The 22349-nt window shown below is 43.8% G+C and overlaps 1 protein-coding gene across 1 annotated transcript in view; it reads left to right on the top strand.

Moving 5' to 3' along the window:
• The window catches only part of col4a1 (collagen, type IV, alpha 1), a 42339-nt gene extending 20513 nt beyond the window's left edge, over positions 1–21826 (top strand). The window contains exons 3-52 of the mRNA XM_071902182.2: positions 1936–2025; positions 2392–2436; positions 2646–2690; positions 2929–2991; positions 3130–3183; positions 3471–3497; positions 3626–3700; positions 3808–3870; positions 4183–4218; positions 4345–4383; positions 4854–4949; positions 5155–5190; positions 5308–5367; positions 6106–6141; positions 6257–6301; positions 6431–6463; positions 7016–7076; positions 7216–7251; positions 7423–7569; positions 7697–7780; positions 8027–8110; positions 8497–8567; positions 9069–9260; positions 9991–10159; positions 10340–10432; positions 10553–10657; positions 10798–10895; positions 11095–11245; positions 11374–11487; positions 11656–11823; positions 11977–12066; positions 12217–12369; positions 12634–12732; positions 12880–12969; positions 13325–13464; positions 13576–13702; positions 13840–13920; positions 14094–14192; positions 14362–14412; positions 14493–14678; positions 14845–14978; positions 15150–15222; positions 15379–15450; positions 15633–15761; positions 15904–16002; positions 16102–16314; positions 18585–18762; positions 18869–18983; positions 19457–19629; positions 19807–21826. Of these exons, the coding sequence (XP_071758283.1) occupies positions 1936–2025; positions 2392–2436; positions 2646–2690; positions 2929–2991; positions 3130–3183; positions 3471–3497; positions 3626–3700; positions 3808–3870; positions 4183–4218; positions 4345–4383; positions 4854–4949; positions 5155–5190; positions 5308–5367; positions 6106–6141; positions 6257–6301; positions 6431–6463; positions 7016–7076; positions 7216–7251; positions 7423–7569; positions 7697–7780; positions 8027–8110; positions 8497–8567; positions 9069–9260; positions 9991–10159; positions 10340–10432; positions 10553–10657; positions 10798–10895; positions 11095–11245; positions 11374–11487; positions 11656–11823; positions 11977–12066; positions 12217–12369; positions 12634–12732; positions 12880–12969; positions 13325–13464; positions 13576–13702; positions 13840–13920; positions 14094–14192; positions 14362–14412; positions 14493–14678; positions 14845–14978; positions 15150–15222; positions 15379–15450; positions 15633–15761; positions 15904–16002; positions 16102–16314; positions 18585–18762; positions 18869–18983; positions 19457–19629; positions 19807–19888 (4800 nt within the window). The 3' untranslated portion in view covers positions 19889–21826. The remainder of the gene's footprint in view (positions 1–1935; positions 2026–2391; positions 2437–2645; positions 2691–2928; positions 2992–3129; positions 3184–3470; positions 3498–3625; positions 3701–3807; positions 3871–4182; positions 4219–4344; positions 4384–4853; positions 4950–5154; positions 5191–5307; positions 5368–6105; positions 6142–6256; positions 6302–6430; positions 6464–7015; positions 7077–7215; positions 7252–7422; positions 7570–7696; positions 7781–8026; positions 8111–8496; positions 8568–9068; positions 9261–9990; positions 10160–10339; positions 10433–10552; positions 10658–10797; positions 10896–11094; positions 11246–11373; positions 11488–11655; positions 11824–11976; positions 12067–12216; positions 12370–12633; positions 12733–12879; positions 12970–13324; positions 13465–13575; positions 13703–13839; positions 13921–14093; positions 14193–14361; positions 14413–14492; positions 14679–14844; positions 14979–15149; positions 15223–15378; positions 15451–15632; positions 15762–15903; positions 16003–16101; positions 16315–18584; positions 18763–18868; positions 18984–19456; positions 19630–19806) is intronic.
• Positions 21827–22349: the final 523 nt, after the last annotated feature.

The raw sequence follows: 22349 nt of genomic DNA, 5'->3' as shown, positions 1-22349 counted from the left end.
ACTAACATCTAACATCAGATTTATGTGGGGTAGACAGCTGGACAACAATAATAATACTGGGATGAGACAAGTAAAGATAAATTAATAGCAATGAGAGGATAAAACAAGTGAAAGGAACATAAATAAAACAAAATAAATACATAAATAGGATAAATAAATACATAAAAAATAAGATAAAAGGAGGAGAGGTAAAAATAATCTGTGCCAATACATATACATACAGAATATAAACAGTATATGTAAGTAGGTTAATTGTTTCTATTGTATTTAACAGTAACGGTAAAAGCCAAAAAATATTACACAGAGGCAGAAATGTATACATACTTTAGAGCTAGATTGGATACTTTATACATAAACCACATTTGATCGATTGTAGAAGTGGCCAGTAAGCAAATACATTTGAAGTTTATCCTTCAAAGGAATTAAAAACTAAGCAGATGTTTTTGTAGCGCAGCTCCTCCTGTGTGTTTGTGCATTATTGGCTCAGTTGTATCAGAGCTTTGCAGTGTGTTATCTGTCCTCTTGGTACACCAGTCTGGCCTTTTATGGTTCATTCTTACAGAAGCAGTAGCCAAACATTCAGCTCACCAAAAACAACAGACGCACTGACTGTTTCAGTGGAGTCTGGCCAAAACACTGTGGTTTCAAACCACCACTGTGCTTTGAAAGGTGTTGAAACCCCTCACAGCCTTCCCAAATTCTCCTACCAGATTTATTTTCAGTGACATCATTTCCTGACACAGTTGCCCTGGTGTTCTTATCGTGATTCCCATGGTCCACAGTGCATCATTTGTCCTCACTGGTCTGAGTCAGGAATGTTGTGGTCAAGGAATAGAAATCAATTGGGGTTGGATCCAAAAATCACTGTTTTTATGGCTCCTCTCCTCTCCGTGGCCTAGTTTTCCCTGTCACTCTCTCATCCTTGGCAACTCAGAGATGGCTGTGCAGATTACTGGAGCAGAACATCAGGCCCTCAGGAGGATTATGCTGCCATCTAGTGGCACATAGAGAAACTTACATATCCCAGAATATTTCTGGGAAGATGTTTCTGCCAAAAGATAAATACATAGGTACCAAAGTCCATTTCATTTACACAGAAGAGCTTTTTTTGTGATCAATTATTGTATTGTTTTAAAATTAAACAGATGTACAAATACAGCATGCAAACACAAAATTAACAGAGGAGAGGCTTTATTATAAATTCAAATACATTATTTTGAAATTAGCTCTGAAATAAATAGACAACATACTATAATATATTTAAAATTATATTCACAAATCATCTTGCTTTTTTCCAATGATCTGTAATGCTTTATCTGTTGATTCATAAGTTAACCAAAGTTAGTGATTCTTATATTTCTGTTGTACTTCCACTATATTTTTGTGCTGTTACTTTTTTCTTTCTTGATGTCCTGTGAGATGCTACATGTTAGAGACTTGCCATTTTTCACACTAATGGAGAATGGCATCTCCCAGGATATTGTGTAAAATGACCTCAGTTGCTATCATTAAATACATATTATCATTTCTCAAAATTTGCATATCAGGACCTCTGTTTGGGCCATTCTTTTTTTCAATATTATATACATAGTAATACACAGTATGTTAATACAAAGATGGAAACATACACAGTAGCTCTGTCACAATGGCATTGGATGGATATCCTTATTACCTTGAAACTTGCTGTGGGTGTATGCCCGCAATATGCCCACTGGCGATATTAAATTATAAAATAGCTTGAAACCTAATGCGTGAGGCCATAATTATTCCTTCCCCTTGCAAGGGAAACCTTTCCATACTCATTTGTCAGCTACTACATTTTTAATTCATATTTTAAAGTTGTGTGACACTTACAAACAAAACAACCAAAATATATATAAAGTTTAAATTATTTTTTTCTCTTGCATCACCAACTTGATCCTCTGTGCCTCACAGGGTGAGCGGGGATTTCCAGGTCTTCAAGGCAACATGGGATTCCCAGGGATGCAGGGACATGAAGGGCCTCCAGGGCCAATGGGCCCCAAGGTGAGTACACACACACACACACACACACACACACACACACACACACACACACACACACACACACACACACACACACACAGTCACACAGACCCAAAATATGGTTGGTTTCCATTATTGGTATCCTGCAGCAGGGTTTATCAATCTTTTGAGACACAAAGACTCACTGCACACTTGAACAAGACACAACAATACAAAACACACCAACATATTGATTGTTTAAGAAATGTCTCACAGGATTAATGATTATGATTTGTTCTCATTCAATCACAAAATTTTCAAGTTAATATGCGCTCACTCCCTGGCCCACCAGAGCCGCATTTTCTATGGTGTGTGAGTTGCTTCATGATGTCATTTGTCTCTCCCTAGGGAGATTTCGGTGAGCCTGGCGCTGCTGGACTGAAAGGAATGCGGGTGAGTATCTGATCTTGTCTGGCCACACCAACAACACTTAAGACTTGATGTGAGCGTGCACACACACTTCTGCCAGGTCAAAAAATTATTGCTTTGGAAGTCATGGACAAGTTCACTAGCTTCTTTAGTCGATGTGATATCACTGATAGCTTCTTTCTTCATGCACGTAGAGTTTGCAATATGTTTACAATATGTTTGTGATATTGCAGGGTCCTCCTGGTTTGCCAGGCTTCCCAGGAAACCCAGGACTACCGGTGAGTTCCTGCACAAGTCTCACATCCTGCACAACACAGCAAAGTCCTCCCATAAAAATGTTGTCTCATGTAATTACATGTAACATGTAATTACCATCACAAGTAATTATGTATTTAACTCTATTGAAACTGATGCCCTCTTAAGAAAGACAGTTTTGCAAATAAAAACATTGTTTAACAAAATGAAATTGTGTGTGTGTGTGTGTGTGTGTGTGTGTTTCTTCACTCCCACTCATAGGGCATCAATGGAAACGACGGCCCTGCAGGTGCATCAGGAATTCCAGGATGCAATGGAACGAAAGTAAACCAATTCTCAAACCTCTACTGCAGTTTGAAGCATTCACCCAGTTCTTTGTGTCCGTTCCTGATATTTCATTTTTTGTTCATAACCTGATCTCTGTGCGTCCCTGACTGACCTTGTTGTGTGTCTGTGTTCCAGGGAGAAAGAGGCAGGGACGGTACTTCTGGTTTCCCTGGCCTTCAAGGACCTCCTGTAAGCAGAAATCAATATGACAGCCACCGACACACTGACCGGCACACATTTCACATTTCTCCAAATTTTTCACTTTTCAGGAACTAAGAAAAACTGCCTTGTTTTTAGATTGACCACCATTCGTTTTTGAGGTTGTCCAATGGGTTTTAAAGGGTTTCATAAGGAGTTACACGGTTTTCACATGACAACAGCGTAAAGATAACTGTGCCCCATCTCAAAATGGAAACTTTCATGCCACCAGATGATGCTGCCTGTACTGATCTGTCTCTGCTCTCCTCTCTCTGCAGGGTATCCCGGGACTCCCTGGAATGAAGGTTAGCTGAAATCTACGAAGCTTTAAGATCTTGTGTGTGAAAGATGTTTGTCAGTCAACACCAGCATGTCCTTCCTACCAGTAAGAGACACATGCCAAACCATTCCTTTTTGTTTTTCTCTCCTACAGGGCGACCCTGGTGGTATTATTGGCATTGTTCCTCTGAAAGGAGAAAGAGGATTCCCTGGCACACCTGGACTACCTGTACGTTGTGCATGTGTGTGTGTGTGTGTGTGTGTTCGTGTATATGCATTTGTGTGTAGAGTGAGAGAAAGTAATCTGAATTCTTCCCACACACATCTCTCTTCCAGGGACAAAGTGGCCATCCTGGACCTACCGGCCCTCCAGGACCTCGAGGCTATGAAGGACCCAAAGTGAGTTACTGTTACAGTGATGGACTGTTCATGAGCCGCAGTAAAAGCACTAATATATTTCATTAGCATAGGAATCTCAGGCTCAATGTACAGCGCAAAACACAACAAATATTCTGACTGAAAAAAAAGACAAGCTTTGCAAATACGAGAACTAAGTATACTCTGGGTAGACGTTGTACTTTCATAGTTATCTGGCACAAAAGCAGTATGTCAGTCAGTCAGTCATATGTATGAGTTCATCATCGCTCATCAGCTAGATACAGTATTGGTCTGATCCAACTGTTTGACTGACTGGAGAACTGTATTCTATAGGGTGATCCTGGCCCCCCCGGCCCCCAAGGAGAGAAGGTAAGACTAATAATATAAAGTGATCTGACAATCATAAAATAAAATCAACCGTCCTCCCGCCAAGCTCTGATTGGCTGCCCCAGCTGTGATGTCACAGGAAGTTGTTTTTCTTCCCCTCTCCTGTAGGGAGACAGACTGTCCTTCCAGAGTGAGAAAGGAGAAAAGGTAAGGAAATATTCTTAACATAAAAAAGGGTAGAGGAGAGGTGGCTCCCGTTATGCATGCAGTGGAGTTTGGTGAATAAAATCTGTACAGTATTGACTAAATTAGATTTGAGGAAAAGGGAGATGCTCAGGACTGAAAGGTTTTCTCCTTTGTGCAACTTACTTACCGGTCCCTGGAAACAGAATAGCTTGTTTTGGAGGCAGCAAAGGAGGATCTTTAGTTTGCCCTCTGATAAAAAATAATGAAGCCTTTTGCAAGTTGGAAATTTCCATAGTCAGTGTTGCATTTTCATCTCTTTTTCATTTAATTATACTACCGAATGTTCATACTTTATGTTCAAGTCTGAAGATGATGATCATCTATTTCCCAGTGATCATCAGATGATGAATTGCTTTTTTCAAATTATCCAATGAATTTTAAATTATTTTGTTGTGGTGCTGTATTGTAATGGTTGGCCTCTCCTCCTGCAGGGTGAGAGAGGATTCCGTGGTCCACCCGGCCCACCTGGACCTCCATCACAAGAAGTGGGAGGACACCCCATCACACAGTACCTGCCTGGACCACCGGTACTCATTCAGTCACTTTCTTTTCAGTCACTGAAGAGAGACTTTGCCATTGCTGTATTTTATGTACATAGAGCATTATTGCTGGGTGGATGGATGGATGAATGGATGGATGGACGGATGGATGGATAGATGGATGGATAGGCCCTCTATATTTAGGCCCTCTGTTCTTTCCTAAATGTGTTTGTGTTTTCTTTTTTTTCAACAGGGAGAGAGAGGATCTCGAGGAGACAAAGGAGATAAAGTTAGTATTTTACTTTTAAATGTTGTCACATTACAATACACACAGAGTGTGATCTTATAGAATGTTCAAGCTTTCTACTGTTTCTGAGAGCCGTTGATCACCCGGTTTCCTTTGCAGGGCTTTTGCATTCCACATCAGAACGGGGTCAAAGGTGAACAAGGCCCACCCGGACCAAGAGTGAGTGGCAGAGATCCTTCTCTATGGGATCCTTGTAGATTTCACGTTTGTGTAATAGTAAATTGAAAAAATACTCATCTTGTTAAAATGTCAGCATGGGGCTTCTATAAAAGCTACAATACAGAAATTATTTGCTAATATAAATTTTAGATATATTTGTGTAGATTCTTCAGAAGTTTGATTGTAACATGGAAAATATTCCTTTTGCAACTTACATAACCCGTCATGACTAAAACTACAGGATTATTCAACTTCAAGGTTTACAAATATTACCAATGAGAGCAAACCTTTTACAGACTCAAGTACATGTAAGACTCTCCTAGCTATCGGTCCATGTGACAAAATGTCAATCTGAGAGTGAAAAACTGTCAGATTTCAATAGAACAGTGCCATGCTGAAGTTTCAATCCAAAGTGAGATCTCTACTATTTGAAAATTGTACCTCTATGCTCTTACACATTGATTGCTGACATGAAAGTAAAACTCATTAGGAAATATCATTAAGTTATTAACGAACTTAAGATATTTGTTAACATTATTTAATATGGGATCACCTGTATTTTTAAACATTAAGACATAAATTAAAGTTATTTTTTTTTTTACCTCAAAATGTAGTTTTTGAACTATTGGAGATACTACTACTACTACTACTACTACTACTACTTCTACTACTAAACATAATAATATGGACTTACATGCTGGATAACATTAGAATGAGTTTCTGTTTCTGTGATTTCAGGGCAAACCCGGCAAGGATGGAGATGATGGGCTGAAGGTAATAATAATGCTCTGTACAGTCTTTTCTTCTCTACCTATCTACCAACTGCTGTTTGGTTTTATAGCAGAAGGTATCCATCCGTGTCCTAATGTCTGTGTCTACTCTCACACAGGGAGAAAGTGGCGTCCCTGGGACTCCTGGATACAACGGGATCCCGGTAACTAATGCACCTTCATTCACTTGAGATCCGCCAATGTCTGAACATAGTTGTGACCTGAACATTCAAGACTTTAATCCAGATGTTGTGATTAAGGAGCAGGAGGCTAAATTCTTTGTGTTATTTCAGGGTGAGAAAGGAGAGAAAGGACCACCGGGATATGTAAGTACTCCCTCTCTCTCTCTCTCTCTCTCTCTCTCTCTCTCTCTCTCTCTCTCTCTCTCTCTCTCTCTATCCCCCCCTCTCAATCACCCACTCATCTCTTTAACCATTTTTCCCCATTTATTTCCCCATAGCAGTTCTGAAACATACCAGCAGATGTCGCCATATTTGCATTCAGCTAAAATGCTTCAATAGGAATGTGTTCCACTGTAGAGATAATGACATAGTCGATGGAGTCAAATATGTTTAAAGATTCATTCATTTAGATACAAAATGTCCACATAAAAAGAGATGATTTACAAGAAAGGGACTCCTGACAAAGATCCTTTGGGTTTAACATGTTGATAGACGTGTTGAGAATAAACACATCCATCAACAACCTTTATTCATATTTTCCTCTCACAGAAATTCGATATAGGTGTTACTTATATCCTTAAATTCTTTATTTTGAGTGGATATAATTTGATTTATTTTGTCAGCGTCAAGTCTGGATGAGAGTGACGTTGGCTTGACATCATCTTGTCCTTGATCTCTGTAATGTTGCTGTTTCAGGGTGAGGGCGCCCCCGGTCCCATCGGCCCTCCTGGTCTCCCAGGGTTACAAGGAGACAAAGGTACAGTAAGGCCACCAACACACACACACACACACACACACACACACACACACACACACACACACACACACACAGTCACATTGTGGATCAATTTCCATAATATCCATGTTTTTCTTTTTCATTTGTTCTCAACTAACAGGTTATCCTGGTCCTGCGGGAGAGGCGGGTCCACCAGGTAAAAGAATCAAGTGTTTAATTTCACTGCTTTGTTCTTCGGACATCATGATGTAAAAACTCTGCCCCGGGGCTTCTTGACTTCACCATGCTCCGCACACTGCAGAGGTCTGCATGAAACATGCTAACCAGGGTAATGGACTAACTGCTGCTCTCTTGTCTTGTACTTCAGGCAGGCAGGTTGAAGGGCCTCGTGGAGAGCAGGGTCAGAAGGGAAACGTGGGTCAGAAAGGAAACCGGGGTCTAGATGGAGAGTCTCTCCGTGGACCTCCAGGAGAAGAAGGGGTCAGCGGCCCCCCTGGGCCCCCAGGAACCCCGAGTATGCCTCATCTTAGACTATTACAATCATTTTTATAAATGACACCTATGTAGAGTATCCATATTCTCCAAATGGTTAAAAAAAATAATAATAATGTTTTGTCATGTGCTGTGACACGGCCACACAGTTAACCCTGGTGAATGCAACGTTGAGAAAGGAGCTCCTGGCCCCCCTGGACCTGCAGGGTTACGAGGCGAGCTGGGACAGAAAGGTAAGAGGGCCTTCCATCAATACTGATCAGTAGGAGTGATGGATGCATTGATTGTCGTTCCTTCTGTGAAGCACATTTCTGTCGTTGAGGTGTAGTGATACCTGCGTACGCACATAAACACATAAACACAACTACAAACGCAGCCCATAAGATCATCAGAGCAGCCACAGAACTTAAACACCTTCATGCTCAGCTGAGGACGTTTACATCATGTTGTGTGGATTGGATGTGTCTGTGTCCCATCAGGTGACAAGGGAGATACCTGTCTTCAGTGTGAAGCCTTCGGCGCCCCTGGATTGCCTGGACCCGCGGGCCCCAAAGGACTGCAGGGTGAGAGAGGATAGGATTTATGCAAAACACACACACACACGTACATATAATGGAAGTGTCTGGTTTGCATACAGCCAAAATCATTGGCTGTGAGCTAAAGTTGGCACGTTTTGTGCTGGAGACTCATCTACTGTAATTAGCCTTTCACAATTTAAAAAATGTGACAAATGTACAAACTAACTTTTGAGTATTTTCTTTGGCTTTTGGAGTATTTTTTTGTCATTTGACATTTTAAACAATGTCTACATAAACAAACCAATGACAACCAATGTTAGCTCACAACACCAAACTTACATTTTTGCCAGTATACAGTATTTACACTGCGATGGGTACTGAATGAGCTAAGGAGGTACAGTATACTGAAATTGTCCCTGGGTCCCTGGCAGGATATCCCGGGCCGGCGGGCAGTAAAGGAGACAAAGGTCAACCTGGCCTTGCTGGAACTCCTGGAAAGCCTGTGAGTAGAATCTCATACGAGCTCTGTGCAGGTTCTACTCACAACAAGATGACAGGGAGCTGAATGTTTTCACAGTTCATTATGCATTTCATTGAGGAATGGAATGGAGAATGGAACAAGAGGAAAACATCACGTCATCGTCCATGTTGCCTTATTAACTCATTGAATTCCCACAAAATCTATTGAATTGCACCTGAATTGTGTGTTGTGTACACATATGTCTACGCTGCAAAAAATGTCCATCTTAACAATGTAGTATTTAGTCTCAAAATCTTGTAATATCTTAAGTATATAAAAAAACACAGTCAATGGGGTGAGATACTTTCATAATAGAAATCAACTTGTTTCAAAACCTTTCTTGAATCAGTCATTTTCTTGATACTAAATTCCTGAAACAAGTGAAACTGCATTGGAAACAAGTGGAATTTTTCACTTGTTTTAAGAAAAATAAGATTTTAAGACTGGATATGATATGAGACTTGACTTGTCACCTATCTGCAGGGACTGTCAGGCAGTCCTGGGCTGATGGGATCGCCCGGTGCTGTCGGTGAACCGGGTGACATCTTCATAGCTCCCGGCCTGAAGGGAGACAGAGGTCTGCCTGGTGCTGCTGGCTCCCCAGGCCTGCCAGGTGTGGACGGACTGCCAGGGAGAGACGGCCTGCCGGGTATACCTGGCCTTAAAGGAGAACCTGTAAGTGTGTGTGTGTGTGTGTGTGTGTGTGTGTGTGTGTGTGTGTGGTTTGTTTGATGAGGCAAAATATCAGAATATGGCAGCATAAGCTACACTACTGGTGTAAATGCCTGCATATTACCACAATACAAAGCAGAGGGAACTGCCTGTGAAATGGATGATCAGTGGGGCCCCTGGATCTAGAAGAGCCGACCCGACAAACTCAACCAGTGTCTGCTTTTAAAACCTTTTAAAACCCTTTTAAAAACACACTTTTACAGGCTTGCTTTTACTCGAACAACTTTTATTCTTCTTTTAATTATTCTGTACATTTACCCTGTAGTATTCTTTTTCTTCTTTATTCATTGTTAAAGTCCCCATGAAATGTACTCCCATTACTTTTACCTCCTGGAAAACAGAGTACCTTCCTTATGACCTCATGCTGCACTAGTAGGCATAAATATACATTTCTAACCAATAAAACCATCAGATTTTTTAACAGTCCCGCCCCTCCGCACCCCTCCCATCAAATAAAACTGGCTTTCTCTCCCTGACTCATATTCCATTGGTTTCGACTTTTGAATGATCCCTCACTGCATTATGCCCCGCCCCAACATCCTGTTTCAAGAGGAAATGCATGATATCCAGGAAGTAAAGACGCCATTTCATGGGGTCTTTAACCTTTTTATTTCTTGCTCACACAGTAAAGCTAAGTGGACTGGACATCCCCTCTCTCTAATCTTGCTTGCAGGCCAGAGAGGGCATCAAGGGTGAGCGTGGACTGGACGGGGACCCGGGTCTCATCGGGCCCCCAGGAGAGAGGGGCCCCCCTGGGGTGCCAGGCTTCGGTCGACCAGGAGAGCCTGGAGACAAGGGCGGCCAGGGGAGACCCGGCCTGCCCGGAACCCCCGGATATCCCGGTAGGCTTGACATGTACACATACACCCACAGATGAAAAGAGAGAGGCTTCTGAAAAGAGTTTATTGTTGGGACACATCTCAAAGTCCTCTGGCAGGATGTTTCAGCAAACACACACAGACACACAGGTATACACACATGTGTAATCTACTTATCTACTTATGTTACCTTGCCTCCACCAGGTCCCAAAGGTGAGCCAGGTCAAGGTGGGAGCACTCCTGGACCTCAGGGTGTCCCTGGACCACGAGGAGAAAGTGGCATACCTGGACTTCAAGGTGGGAATCGCTACATTCATGCATAATTTAGGGTTCAAAGTCTTTGTAAAGGCCAGTTTTGGGACAGCTGTCCTGTTAGGAATTGGTCCTGTGTAACACACAGCCTGTGTTTGGCTGCAGGTGACACAGGAGTGCAGGGAGACCCGGGGTTGCCAGGTTTCCCTGGAAAGAAGGGGGACTACGGTGTCCCTGGAATTGGATTTCCAGGCCCACCTGGGCCTAAAGGTAGGAACATAACCTTCCTACTCTTCCTCTCAACATCACATGGTCACTCATGGATTCTTCAGCAAAAACTTAAACTTTACATGATAGCACAACATGTGAATAATTGCCACTCAGAGGAAACTTCTTGTCCATGTTTCCAGGAATCTCTGGAATCCCAGGTGCTGCGGGAATACCAGGAGAACCAGGAAGACCAGGACAGGAGGGTTCAACGGGAAAACCTGGTACACCTGGACAAAAGGTGCATATTTGTGTGTGGATGACTAAGAGGGCTTTAGGTGTGCATGCATGTATATATATGTGTGTGTGTGTGTGTGGATAGTAAACAAACAACCACAACTATGATGTGTTTTGGATGTTGATCCACTGGGAGGTTTTTATGTCAGACCTGTGCTGCCGGTGTTGAGACGTGAACCGGTGCTCATGTCTCCCGCCTGCAGGGTGAACCAGGGCGAGGCCTGCCAGGCCCCAAAGGTTCACAGGGCTTCCCCGGAGATATCGGCTTCCCCGGAGAGAAGGGTAACATTGGGCTAACTGGTATCCCTGGACGAGAAGGATACACAGGACCACCGGGACCTCATGGACTCAAAGGTGCAGTAAGGCTCTTAAAAAAAGTCCCATCCCAATGTGAAGTGTGGCTTGATTTCATCTCCTGTCTGGTGCGTTCAGAGGCCCTTCTGCCTAGCACAAAATCATTTCTCTCTGCTCTTCACCTTCAGGTGACTCTGGACTCCCAGGAAGCGCTGGAGTGACTGGCCCAGCAGGACCTCCGGGAGACGGCCTGCCAGGGGCTCCTGGACCCCAAGGACTACCTGGGGAGCCTGGCCCATACGGTGAGGAAAAACTCAGAACCCAAGCATTCAAACATTACACATGCCAAACGTGTTCAGGTTCAGATACACACACTTCAGTTCTTTCAGCTGACTGTTGCAGTGGAAATCACTGAATACATTTGATATATTTGTGTGTGTGTGTGTGTGTGTGTGTGTGTGTGTGTGCAGGCAGGGTAGGTGTGAAGGGAGAAAAGGGCTTGCCTGGTCCTCCTGGTCTGGACATGCCGGGGCCTCAGGGAGAGAAAGGAGCCTCCGGGTTTCCTGGATCACCCGGTACTAAAGGGTTGCCGGGGCGACAGGGCCTCTCAGGCAGGGACGGACTGACTGGAAGCCAAGGTGAGACTGACAAACAGCAAGAAATACTACTAATAATAATATAATAACAATCTTGATCTGCAGACAAGTCACAAGTCATGAAACATCAGTCAATGGTCATTTATAGCAATCTTGGTGTGTGTGTGTGTGTGTGTGTGTGTGTGTGTTTGCCAGGTCCTAAAGGAGAGATGGGGGTCATCGGGACACCAGGAGTACCAGGATTTCCCGGACCGCCTGGCACACCTGGATCTCCTGGTCTGAGAGGTGAGAGAGGAGACTGGATGCTGACAGAGTTCCCAATCTATATAAATATCTTCAGCCGGTCTCTCTGTGGTCCACAGTGTTCTTGGTTTGTTTTTAGGTTTCTGACAGCAGATGGAAGTGATAATCCCCCTTTTCCACCTTCCCTCTCAGGTGATCCTGGCATTACTGGACCAAGAGGAGGGTTTGGCGAGAATGGACCTAAAGGAGAGAGGGGAGAGCCGGGTCTGCAGGGACCTCCTGGGAACATGACCGATGTGGATATGGAGCACATGAAGGGGGAGAAGGGAGACAGCGGAGATAGAGGTGTGAAACAACAGGCTGGCCCTAATGTACAAAAACAACTTGTGACAAAATGTCCGATACAGATACATTGGCTGGTGCCACATTGAATCACTTTAGTCTCACACTGGCTCATTAAACATAATAGTACTTTTGTCATGCGGTCCATGCCCCATTCTGGATCCTGACCCGTGTTTATGAAGCACCACCATAGATCATACACATACTTCATATAAACATCTCAGTGTCCTTACATGGTGTGTGTTTTTAATCCTATTTTCCTATCAGGTGGTCCTGGGGTCACTGGAGAGAAAGGCTACCCAGGACAGCATGGAGACCCTGGCATGCCAGGACAAGACGGAGAGCCCGGTTCACCTGGACAACCAGGTGAGCAACATAACATTTTAGAGGACATTTAAACAGTGTAGAACTAACACAGTAATTATCTTCGTTTTGTCTTATTCAGAAATTGATTCAACTCTAATTAAGATTTCACTTTATTTTTTCTAACTCTCAATGTTTGACTTGGCTCAGGTGAGAAAGGAGACCCAGGTTTTCCTGGAGAGACTGGCAATATCGGACAGCCTGGACAGAAGGGCAGTCTAGGAGAGATGGGAATACCAGGTAGGCATGCTCCAACAAAACACACTTCATCCTGCTGGAGAAACACTGTCTGTGTCATGAAAACCCAACCAGCTCAACCAGAAAGATTAACTCTAACATCAAAGTCCAGTGTGTGTGTGTGTGTGTGTGTGTGTGTGTGTGTGTGTGTGTGTGTGTGTGAGTTACAAACATAAAATCCAATCCTGTAAACAAAGACTGTATGTATTAAGCTTTTCAGAGCAAGGGAAAGCTCACATGTTACAAGAGAAACATTTTATTTAATGGAGGCGGCCCTCATAAATATTTGGAGTTTGTGTATTAACTGTGTGTGTATGTGTGTGTGTGTGTGTGTGTGTGTGTGTGTGTGTGTGTGAAGGCCCTGTCGGTCCGAAGGGTGTTAAAGGAGGAGTGGGCACACCGGGACATCCTGGGTTCAGAGGCACAGATGGACAGAAAGGAGACAAGGGAGCAGCCGGTGATGCAGGTATCGGTGTCCCAGGACCTCCAGGGGACAAGGTAACACAGCAGTTTCTGTGCTATTGACATATTAGAGATTATACTTCTCCCTCTCATTAATCATTAGTGCCTGTCTTGACTTAACAATTCTCCAATCCTCTGCTCCACTAGGGTGAGACAGGCCAGCCAGGATTCCCGGGGACGCCTGGAGAGAAGGGTCAGAAGGGTTTTATCGGTATGCCAGGCATTCCAGGACATCCGGGATCCAAAGGAGAAACGGGAACCATCGGCTATCCAGGTCGGGATTCAATATGTGTTGTTAACCTTCTACCTGTCAGGACAGAAGTGCCCCTATATGTATTGTTATTCCAAGTGTGCTCATAATGTGGTGTGTGTATGTGTGTGTGTGTGTGTGTGTGTGTGTGTGCTGCACAGGTCAGCCGGGTAGATCAGGAGAGAAAGGAATCGCCGGGCTGCCTGGGTCTGCAGGAGAGTCCGGTCGTGAAGGTCGGCCTGGTACGTAACAGAGCGGCTTATTATCATCTTACACAGTGAAACTAGTCAGACTGATACACACACAGTAATGGATATACACACATGCAGCAACTATTTCTTTCATTTGAACAAGCTTTGACAGTCCCAAGTACTTTTTGGGAAGCCCATCAGGTAAACTGGTTCCTCTCCTGTAGGTGAACCGGGCCTGCAGGGTCCTCCTGGTCCTACTGGAGAGAAAGGAGGGGCTGGAGTGGACGGCATCCCAGGATCCTCAGGGGAGAGAGGAGACCCAGGTTAGTGTCGGACGAGTTAACAGAAGGCCGAGGCACAGGGGCGCTGCTAGAAATACTGGGGCCCCCGAAAAGATGAAACACTCATTTCCATTCCTTACCTCAGGGAATACATTATGGATTATATGTTTGTTCATTGGAAGTCCTTATCTGACACGGTCCTCCTGTGCAGGTCTACCTGGCAGAGGTTTCCCTGGGACTCCTGGAGCGGGCGGCGGCAAAGGTGAGAGTCCCTCCTTCTCCCATTTAAATTACTGCAGTCAAACACAACCTCGCTTAATCGCTTTCTCCTTCGCTCTCCAGGTGACAAAGGTACTCCTGGCTTCCCTGGCACTCCTGGTCATCCGGGTATCCCCGGTGTCAAAGGCGACAAGGGAATTCCAGGCCCACATGGGTCCCAGGGTGGGCCAGGAGAGAGGGGCCTCCCAGGAGTCTCTCTAGAGGGTCCTAAAGGAGAGAGAGGAGAACAGGGACTGCCCGGAGAAGCAGGTATGCTGCATACATGATATACCAGGAACACTTTCAATAGGTGCATGAGGACCTGTTGCCAAAATACAGTATGAGCCACTGTGGTGAGGGAAGAATGTTTGAAATAGAGATGTACATTTTATTGGAAAAGATCTCCTCACCTTCTTCTTGTCTTACTCTCTAACAGGATCCACAGGAGTCCCGGGACCTGCTGGTGTGCAAGGCAGAGAGGGACAAAAGGGAGAGAAGGGAGAGCACGGTGGCGCTGGTGTCCAGGGGGAGACGGGACATAAGGGAGACCGTGGAAATGCTGGACTTCCTGTAGGTCACTTAGAGACTTGGCTGGCAGTTTTCCATGACTTAAGCTTTGACTACTTACATGTCAGCTAATATTTAATGTGCATTTGATTCAATTGCTGTCCTCTTTAGACCCTTGTGTAACTGTGTGTGTGTGTGTGTGTGTGTGTGTGTGTGTGTGTGTGTGTATTACAGGGACAACCTGGGCTTCCAGGTGTTGATGGGCTGAAGGGAGAGATAGGATTGCAGGGTGTACCGGGCTTCCCAGGTGAGTGTGTACAGTATGATGTGTGTGTGTGTGTGTACTTTATGTCTGTGCATGTGCATTCGTATGTGAAAGACAGCATGTGTTTATGAGTAGAGTCATATGTTATATTTACATAATTGACAGGAAAAAGAAACTAACTCTGAATACTGACTCCAGGTACAAAAGGTGAACTTGGGATAGTTGGATTCAAAGGAGAACTTGGAGACAGAGGATTCCCAGGAGACAAGGGTAAAAAAGACGGAAACAGTTATACTACAGTGTGGTTATATTCAATACTAGCACTATTTCACACAATGGAGTCATTGTATATTATAATTCTCTCAGTACGCTGTCATATCTGAGGTTATCAATATCAATACGAGCAGCAGGAAGATCTCTTGTGGCGGTTCTAATGATGCAGTGTATTTCAGGTAATGAAGGCCCCCCCGGTCCCCCTGGCGACCACACCTTCATCAAAGGAGACATTGGGTTCCCAGGGACGCACGGCCTACAGGGACCCCAAGGACCAGCTGGGTTCCTTGGACTGAAAGGACAGCAAGGTGAAATTTGGCTTAAAAGCCTGCTGAATGTGCAGATCTGCTCCATCATCATTCCCACTGATGTAGCCCCAGTAGACCCAGCAGTTTTCTCCTCCTCATCCATTTATCTAATTATTCCACCATTTCTTTTGTTCCCTCTCAGGTGTGACAGGTCACACAGGGCCAAAAGGTGAAGATGGCCACCCTGGGTACAACGGTCAACCTGGAGCCAAAGGAGAGCCTGGTCTGACCGGGCCAACAGGTGAGAGGTTTGCAGGGATGAAAGGAGCAGGGATAGAGTAACGTCTGTCCCCAGTTGTGCCGTCTCTTTGTGAAGTCGTTAATCGGACCGTCTCTTTAGGACCCAGAGGACACCCTGGCCCCCCCGGACCTGACGGTGTGCCAGGTCAGGTGGGTCCGCCCGGCCCCTCCTCCATGGATCACGGGTTCCTGGTGACTCGGCACAGCCAGTCAGTGGAGGTGCCACAGTGTCCTGAAGGCACCATTCTCATCTATGACGGCTACTCCCTGCTCTACGTGCAAGGCAACGAACGCTCACATGGACAGGACCTAGGTGAGAGAGAGAGGGAGAGAGAGAGAGAGAGAGAGAGAGAGAGAGAGAAATAATAATATAATAATAATAACCTTTATTTGTATAGCACCTTTCATACACAACATGCAGCTCAAAGTGCTTTACATCAATAAAAGGCAGATAAAAGACACATAAAAAGATAAAATTCATATAAAAGAACAAGCAAAATGCATTGCATTAAAATAATCAAATCAAGTAAAATAGAAAGATAAAAGAACACAACAAATACTCCCACTTTTAGATGCACATTGTGAGTGAACCCATGTTTTTCTTTAATTTTCTTTTCCCCTGCCCTTCCTGATTCTACTCTTGATCTGATATTTACGTCAGATCTCACTGCCTAAGGCAGACGAGAATCACAGAGCCCGCCTCTCTAATATTCTTTGGGAGGGTGTTCCACAGTTTAGGAGCATAGTTAAAAAAGGCTGCATCCCCGATCTTCTTTTGAGTGGGGTTTTGTACTTCTAAAAAACCAGCAGTAGAAGACCTGAGGGCTCTTGATAGAATGTAGAACAGCAGGGATTCTGTAATGTAGGCCGGTCCTAAGCCATTAAGAGCTTTGTATACAAGTAAAAGAACTTTAAAATCAATTCTAAAGGACACTGGGAGCCAGTGCAATGTAGCTAAAACCGGAGTGATATGCTCTTGCTTCCTTGTTTTTGTTAAAAGTCTAGCTGCAGAGTTTTGGATAAGCTGAAGCCTCTCAATAGACTTTTTTGGGAGGCCGGTAAAAAGGGCGTTGCAGTAGTCCAGTCTACTTGTAACAAACGCGTGAGTTAGCTTTTCAGCATCTTTCTGGGTTAGGAAGGGCTGCACCTTGACAATATTTCTAAGATGAAAGAATGCTGTTCTGCTCACCTTGTTTATATGGGAATTAAAACTTAGATCAGAATCTAAGGTAACACCCAGGCTTGTTACTTCTGATTTGATCGAGGGATTCAGGTTCCCAAGTCTTGTGGAGAGTTGTTCTCTTTTGGCTTTGGGGCCGACCAAAAGTATTTCTGTCTTATCTTCATTCAGTTTTAAGAAATTTGTGTTCATCCAATCATTGATAGCCAATAGACAAGTAGTGAGGGAGCTTAAGGCATCTGCATGATTTGGCTCTACAGAAATGTATAGTTGTGTATCATCAGCAAGCTATGGAAATTGACATTATGTTCTCTGATAATATCACCTAATGGAAGCATGTATAGTGAGAAAAGCAGGGGACCAAGACAGCTTCCCTGTGCAACACCAGAAGTTAGATCATGTTTCTCTGATACATGATCTCCAAGACAGATGAAAAATTTCCTCCCTGTAATGTACGTTCTGAACCAGTTCAGGACACATTCAGAGAGACCAACCCAGTTCTCGAGACGATCTATGAGAATATTGTGGTCGATGGTGTCAAATGCTGCACTCAAGTCCAAAAGAATCAGAACTGAGACCCTGTTGGCATTAGTGCTCGCAAGTCGCAAATCATTGACTATTTTGGTGAGAGCAGTTTCTGTGCTGTGGTTGGCTCTGAAACCTGACTGAAACTTCTCCAGAATGTTGTTTTCATTTAAAAAGTTGTTAATTTGGTTAGAAACCACTTTTTCAAGTACCTTACTTAAAAAAGGAAGGTTTGATATGGGCCTGTAGTTACTTAGGACCCCACAGTCCAAATGTGATTTCTTCAACAGCGGTTTCACAACAGCGGTTTTAAAGGCATCAGGAAAAACCCCAGCCTCAAGTGAAGTATTAATGATTTTCAGAGCAGAGTTTGAAACACTGTTGAAAAACCTCTTAAAAAATGTAGTCGGGACAGGGTCAAGAGAGCAGGTGGAAGATTTACTCTCTATTACAATCTTATTAAGTTCTGCAACAGAAATACTAGAAGATGCCCTCATGGATGTTTGACTTTTACAAGGTTGGTTATTGAAATTACCAGCACCTGAAGCGATACTGGCCCTGATAGTTGTGATTTTGTTTTTAAAAAAGTTAGCAAATTCCTCACATTTTGCATCAGAGGCTTGGCTTAAAATGTCAGAGACAGGGGCAGGATTCAGCAGTTGGTCAATGGTGGAAAACAGTATTCTAGGATCACTCCCGCTCTCTGTAATGATCTTTGAGAAATGGGCTTTTCTTGCAGCACGTACAGCATTGTTATATGCAGTTCTTTATAAATGCTACGATGGACCTCAAGTCCAAATTTTCTCCACTTCTTTTCTCCAGAAAGAAAGAAAGACAGACAGAAGAATGAAATAATGTCTTGTGTTCCTGTGGTTTAGGTACGGCGGGGAGCTGCCTAAGGAAGTTCAGCCCCATGCCCTTCCTCTTCTGCAACATCAACAACGTGTGCAACTTCGCCTCCCGTAACGACTACTCCTACTGGCTCACCTCTCCTGAGCCCATGCCCATGAGCATGGCTCCTGTCACCGGCCACAGCATCAAGCCCTTCATCAGCAGGCAAGTCAGCGTCTGCAGAAATGGCTTCATATTGTTCTGTTGTGACTATTTGTGATACTCATGTATTGGCCTGCGTGTGTGCGTACCTGTTTTTGTGTATGTGCAGGTGTTCTGTGTGTGAAGCCCCAGCCATGGTGATAGCAGTTCACAGTCAGACCATCATGATCCCATCATGCCCCCACGGCTGGGACTCTCTGTGGATCGGCTACTCCTTTGTCATGGTGAGAGGAACAGCAAGCGGCAGACTAACTGTCACTACTGGTGTTGTGTAGCGCTCACACTGCAGGAGAAAGTCCAAATACAAGAAAATAGAGTCTGCCCTTTTGTTAAGAAAAAGAATACATTTAGTTCTTCATTACAACTCTGATGTAGCGGCCCAGCCCGTGATGTTTTACACGGCCAACATGTCATGATGATGAATTAAATTCTGGGAAACATTTTTCCCAATATTGTGCAGAATCTGTTTTCTTGGCATCTGGATCCAGTTTTGTCCAGTTCTGTCCTTGCCTTCCAGCATCAGGTTTTAGTTCCTTACACATCATGAATAATTCATTAGTGTTCAATTTTGTAGCGCTGGAATCAAACAATAGCTCTCTTACAGATAGTGTTAAAGCACAGCATGTCTGTGTTCATTCATGTAATGAGGAATTGACTGTGTGTGTGTGTGTGTGTGTGTGTGTGTGTGTATGTGTAGCACACCAGTGCTGGTGCTGAGGGCTCAGGCCAGGCCCTGGCCTCTCCTGGTTCCTGCCTGGAGGAATTCCGCAGCGCTCCCTTCATCGAGTGCCATGGCCGCGGAACCTGCAACTACTACGCCAACTCCTACAGCTTCTGGCTGGCCACCATCGAAGACGATGAGATGTTTACGTAAGACACACACACTCACACTCAAGACATGCACATGTTACCATTACTGCTACCGTCTCTCGGTTTTATCCAGCAGTTTAACTCTCCTTCTACCCAAAATGACTGATTCCCCCTCTGTTTCTTTTATGATTATTTCAGTTCTTCAGTTCTTATGTTTCTCTCTGTACCTTGTTCCAGGAAACCCGTCCCGACAACGCTAAAGGCGGGAAATCTCCGAACACACATAAGCCGCTGTCAGGTGTGCATGAAGAGGACATAAACCCCGTCCCCCTGAGCCCTCCTTCCTAACCTCCGACCAATCCCCTGTCCGTCGACGCCCGCGATCTGGCTTTCCTCCCTGTTTTTAACAAAGGATGGTGCTATTTCCCTGCATGTGTGAGCGGAGAGGGACAGAGATGTGAGATCGACGATCACTAGACCAGAACACACACATCAGAGACCAAAGCCATGAGACCAAGCGGCCCTTCGCTCCACGCAGAACACTTAACTAACATGATCACAACATGTCTCTAACGAATGGCACCCAGTTTACCGCTGCACTGAGTACATGGCCCCCATGAGTAAACTGGTGTTCATTTTGAAAGGGTTGTTTGTGTAAGTCAGGTGCTATTGAATCTTCCCTATCTGCCTTATTCCACTTTGGTATGATGTTATTTTCCCTCCCCACCCGTGCCACGTCATTCAAGATATAGCTACATATTATTATTGATTTTCACGTCTTTTATCTTTTTGTTAACATGTACTAATGTAAAGGATGGGAGTTACCACTGATTACAGAGGCTTGTCATTTGATAAATCACCATATGTTGCCAGCACACATGCATAACAATGGCTCTGTTGTAAATATACTGCGTTGTTTTCCTCTCTAACATACTTCACCATACTCTCTTCAGGTTATTATTGCATTACTTTCTGTGTTATTAAGTCCATTTTTTTTATTTATAAGATTTATGAGAATATGTTGAACTTGAGTGTATTTGAGATGCCACAGATCCAAAAACAGTGACACAGTATGATGTTCCAGTGGACAACCGAACCAGTGCCTCATTACCAAGACAGCACTGAAATAGCATTGGCAGGTGTGTGTGTGTGTGTATGTGTATGTGTGCATGTGTGTGTATGTACATGAGTGTGTGTGTGTGTGTGTGTGTGTGTGTGTGTGTGCGTGTGTGTGTGCATTTGAGCTGTTTGGTAGTGGTGTGTGTTGTGATGTCTGCATATAAGTTGTTGCACAACCCTGTTTTTACATAAAAACAAACACACACACAAAAGAAATAGAATAGAAATAACCCTTTCACTTTTCTACCCTTACTCTGTCAGAACATTGTGCATAACAGTTGTGTGTTACCTGAATTCTTCTTCTCACAATATGAGAACTAAATCTTTTTCTGATCTTTGATCCCAAAGAAATGCACGTGTATATATACTTACACATAACCTGTATTTGCTACTCTGCTGATGGACTTGATTGTACCCTCTGTGAGTTACTTTTATTCTCCCCGCAGATTTAATGCAAGATTTATTCTCCCTTTAGATCTCAAGGTCATCAAGTTATGGTTTTACATGCTAGTCAAAGGCAGAGAGGTGAGGAGGGCTGTATTTATAAGTGCCTTTACAAGTTGAGATTGAGAAGCTTTAACATAGACCTGTGTTTAAACTCGGAGGAAACTCAAACTCCCATGTTTTAGGTGTGTGCCAAGTGGAGGAAGGCCTCTTGAACCCCAAACATCATTTCTGCTTTGTCAAGTCAAGTCAAGTCAAGTTTATTTATATAGCCCTTTATCACAAGCATGTCTCAGAGGACTTTACAGAGAATGTATCGAGCTAGGTCTAGCTAAACACAATCAGTGGTGAACAAAATTATGTAGGACAAACATAGACACATTGTCCCTTTTTGTTGCCGAATGTTGACAGATGCAAATGTTTCCACTGCTCAAGTTATAACAATAACTCTACACTGACCTCAACCTGTTTTTGTGTGTGTTGTGTTCAATTGTGAAAATGCTCCGTGACACACATACCGTATTAGCAGTATTTGCCAAGGAAAGAAACTTGAGTTCAGTGGGAATGTTCTTGGTTTTAGTCTCAAGCATGATTGATTAACAAACAGAACAAATACTTTATTGACATTTTATCATTTCCCAATCCCATACTGTGTAATTCATGCAATAAAATTATTTGTATAGAATATTTTGAATCATTTATCATGGGTATTATTTTTGCTTTGTTTTGAACCATGTTTGTTTTTGAACCAAGTACTACACCTGATGTGATTTCAGATATAGTACTTATAATTGCCACAAGATGGCAGCATCAGCCCACTTTGCTAATAGGTTTCCAGTGGATTCAGTTGATCTCAAGGCTTTTCAACTGGATGATTCATGGTCCAACAATGTTTTTTTTTCCCTGCCACTGTCTCATCTGCCAACAACAGGCAACAGAGGCAGAACTTTGAGGTTGACCTCAAATGTATCTTGAACCCTAATTTCAGTGCAGCCTCTGCACCAACGCTGCCACTCAGAGCGATACCGCCACTACCTCAGCACTTCTGCTGGGACTGTGGCCAACAAACCCGTTCACCCCATGAAAACACAAACAGATCAATACACTCCGCAGAGAACCAGATAACCCCTCCTTTCATCTCCACTCTCGTCTTTCATCTATTACCGGAATCCTATCCCTTGTTTCCTCTCTTGTCAGCGGCCAGACAAACAGAGCCC

This window comes from Centroberyx gerrardi, chromosome 10, assembly GCF_048128805.1.
Source record: "Centroberyx gerrardi isolate f3 chromosome 10, fCenGer3.hap1.cur.20231027, whole genome shotgun sequence".
In the NCBI taxonomy this organism is placed as follows: Eukaryota; Metazoa; Chordata; class Actinopteri; order Beryciformes; family Berycidae; genus Centroberyx; species Centroberyx gerrardi.
Note: the sequence above shows the minus strand (reverse complement) of the source record. Positions and strands in the feature narration are given on the sequence as shown.